Source organism: Barbatula barbatula (assembly GCF_947034865.1).
Source record: "Barbatula barbatula genome assembly, chromosome: 9".
NCBI classification, from domain to species: domain Eukaryota; kingdom Metazoa; phylum Chordata; class Actinopteri; order Cypriniformes; family Nemacheilidae; genus Barbatula; species Barbatula barbatula.
In genome coordinates this window covers 427,111-430,697 of record NC_136772.1, presented here as the reverse complement: position 1 = coordinate 430,697, position 3,587 = coordinate 427,111, and the positions used below count along the sequence as shown (strand labels likewise).

The window sequence follows — 3,587 nt, the reverse complement described above, 5'->3', positions numbered from 1 at the left end:
AGAGAGAGAGAGAGAGAGAGACTTAAGAGAGAGAGAGACCACTGTGGCTCATTGGTTAGAGCAAGGCGCTTCAATGTCATGGTTATGAACCCAGGGATTGCACATACTTAGAAACAAATGTGTAGCCTAATGCAATGTAAGTCACTTTGGATAAAAGCGTCGGCCAGATGCATAAATGTAAGAAAAAGGTAAACGTTCCTTCAAGATGGTTTTTCTCACCACATTGGCAGATTTTTTTAAGCAAATAGTCGCTGACATTTTCTTGGTTGATTTGCTCATCAAGAAAACGCATCGCGCTTCAAGAATCTTATAGACATTTGTACTGGAAAACAAGACAAACATACAAAGTAAGAAAGTCATTTTTTCAGTGTTCACACACATATGAGCAAGTGTTCAGATGAAATGTGTCGTGAGCGTGTGCGAGGAACAGAACTGAACTGACGTCATTATTGGAATGATGACTGAGTTTAATATTCCAGCGTATAAAGAAACCAGATCATCATATCATCAGGATCTAAAGCAGAGGTGTGATGTCAACCCGACTAACTGAAGCACAGTGTTTCTGAAGCAGTCCTGAGGGGTTCAGTGTGTATCAGTGTCTCTTTACAGAGGTCTGCTGGTGGATGTGCTCTGTGAAGAGATTTTCCTTCTTCCCTGCAGCTTCTCGTTTCTTCTTCCAGAAATGTTTCCAGCCTCGTGAGCTTCACTTCGATGATGTTTTTTATCTCTCTGACCGCACTCGACTCTCTCTGATCAAACCTGATTATTCATTTGAGAAGTCTGGTTTCACGTCCACAGCGTGATGAATAATAAACTCACAGCGCTGTGTAAACATCTACTAATGCAATATCACCGGAGCAGAAGGGCCTGATCACAGCCATGCTGATATTAGAGCACTATCATACGACTACTAGAGCTATATTGCATTTATACAACAGTTCAACGGCACAAGTTTATAAATATATCAGAAACCGTGGTGAGACTGGTGGAATATCTCATGGCTCTCAGCCAATCAAATTCGAGAACCAGAAAGAACTGTTGTATAATGTATCATACGACATCCCTGAAGCATTATTACACATTCACATGTTCACATGGACGACCAGAGGAGAAGGTTATTGCCCACAGGTTTCTCTGTCATTGCTCAGGACATTTCATGGAGTTTCATTTAACTTAGACGCACATGTTTCTCTCAAGAGAAATAAATGTGATGAGACATGTTTGAGGTCATCTCGATATTGACTTTTGATCGCAGTCGAGACACATCTGAGCTCAGTTTGACACACTGCTGACGTCTCCTCTCAAACATCTCTTTTACTCAAGAGAAGCATCTGAGACGCACATGAGACTTTTCCATTTGCTCTTTATTTAATCTGGTGTTTGTTTGTTGACAGATTCATCTGTGAAGCGTTTTCATGTTCAATGGACACCAGAACACTGCAGTCACAACCAGAGCAGAGGAACAGAGAAATCCATCACTCAGGTGTGTTTACATTTCACCTCTCCATGTATAAAACATCTAAAGATTCATTTCTCTTCAGAATCACATCTGAACGCATTCAAATCTCACGGTTGAACGGAAACAACATTTGTCTTACAGGAGAACTACATCAATCTTCCCAGCCTGCTGTTCTCCTGTAAGTACAGAGTGACTGTCCGCACGCTGAACGGCAAGAGACGCTCGAAAGACGACAGCATCACTTTCCTAACACCGTCCTGTGCTACGATCCAGAGCAAGAGCCCCAAACCCATCATCTGTCCTGGAGACACGGGTTAGTGAATTTCTCTCGAAAACCCTTCCGTGTTCTGACCTCGCTTTATATGTTTACTTAAATCACATGACATCAGCACGTCTCTCATCACAACAGTGACACAGATTTCATCTTCTGTTTTTCTCTCCAGCGCCATCGAAGGTTTTAGCTAAACCTGTAAACCTGACGGCGGCCTTTTCCTTCCACGGCGACAACGTCACGGCTCATTTCCTCTGGAGGGTGTCCCGCACCCAGCTCCATCGGCCAATCACAGGGTTCCAGGTCACATGGGCAGAGGTTACGACAGAGAGCCGACAGGACGGACTTCCCAACAGCATCATCTCTCAGTCTCAGATTCTGCCACCTGTACGTTTGTGTCTATCACCATCATCGTCATCCTCGCACCAGAAAACATTCAAACAAACAGACGAAATAACTTCAACACACACACATGCTGAACCGAGCGAGTGCCGCTGTATCATTACTCTTATAGTGTTGTTCTGGAGTTGAGTATTAAAGGTTTTCATGTCATGTCCCTGATGTCTGTGAGGAAATCTGGAGCTGTTCTGTGTTCATACATCACTTCTGTCAAACACACAGCACCAGTCATTCATCACAAGAATAAACTACACACACACACACACACACACACACTTCATTTATAACAGCCGAAACACAAACCACGTTATTTACATCCCTGTGTCCCGAGACCGAATCCAGCGGGACGCAGTTCATTCCAGATCATTTCTTAATTCCTCAGATGAGATGAGATTAAACAGCGTCATCATTATCAGATTGCATTGGTTTATTAAGATGATTGTGTTTATAAATGCCTCTGTGATGAGTTCATTCTTTACTGAACCACGTCCAGTCCACTAATGACAAACATGAAGTGAATAAAGGATAATAGAGATGTGTTTTGTGTTTTAGGATCATCATGTGCTGGTGGTGTCAAACCTCAGAGCCGCTACACTCTACAGATTACAGGTTCACATCATCACGGCGGCGGGAGAAGGACCTGCGACCATGAAGATCTTTCAGACGCCCGACCGACCACAACATCACCAGAGTATGACAACACAACACACATTTAATATCTTGTGGAATATCAAGGCTTGTTGCTGATGCATCGTGAAAAACAAAGCAAATGTAAAGAGATTCACCTGCGTTTCTTGTGTATAACGTCCCAACTCACGGTGTGTTTTCTTCCTGTCAGAAGTTCGACATCAGCATCAGAAATCTGCCGTAGAGAAACATTGAAGACGTCTGAAGAACATCTGAACATCTTTAAACGAACAACACTGTAAAGATCATCGCTTCATCTTCATTGATTTAGAAACGTCTTCGGTTGTGTCGCTCAAGTCAGTCTGGATGAATTTCAGTCGTGCGGAGAAACTGAAGCCGATGAGATTCACGCAGAAGCAGAAGTTGATTTACTCGTCCTCGTGTTCTTCAGCAATGATTTCTTTTGTTCATTGTGGATTAAAGACACGAGGTCTAGTGAAGATTATTTGTTGCATTATTCCATTGACAGATTAACAGAGACGTCAGTTTTGTTCATTAATACTCAAGCGTGTTTTATTTTTGATGAAATGATGTTTGTTGTGGTGCAGTCAGTGAATGTTGATATTTATTTATGTGTGTATTGCAACACTTCATCTGTTTGTTCGTATGTAAGTGTGTTTGTTCTGGTGCATTAGAAGGTCAGTGTTTTATTTTTGAAAAACATTTCTTGTAAAGACATAATGTAAAAAACTCAATTGTACATATAGTCGTATGTTCTCTTGTTTCCATGTACATACTTTGAAGTAATAAAATAATCCCACTTCTTGACTT

General features: G+C 41.8%; 1 protein-coding gene across 1 annotated transcript in view; it reads left to right on the top strand.

Moving 5' to 3' along the window:
- The window catches only part of anos1 (anosmin 1), a gene marked incomplete at its 5' end in the record, with an annotated part of 19,008 nt that extends 15,421 nt beyond the window's left edge, over positions 1-3,587 (top strand). Inside the window, 5 exons of the mRNA XM_079464449.1 lie at positions 1,395-1,483; positions 1,601-1,772; positions 1,903-2,117; positions 2,682-2,820; positions 2,968-3,587. Coding sequence (XP_079320575.1) covers positions 1,395-1,483; positions 1,601-1,772; positions 1,903-2,117; positions 2,682-2,820; positions 2,968-3,011 — 659 coding nt within the window. The 3' untranslated portion in view covers positions 3,012-3,587. The remainder of the gene's footprint in view (positions 1-1,394; positions 1,484-1,600; positions 1,773-1,902; positions 2,118-2,681; positions 2,821-2,967) is intronic.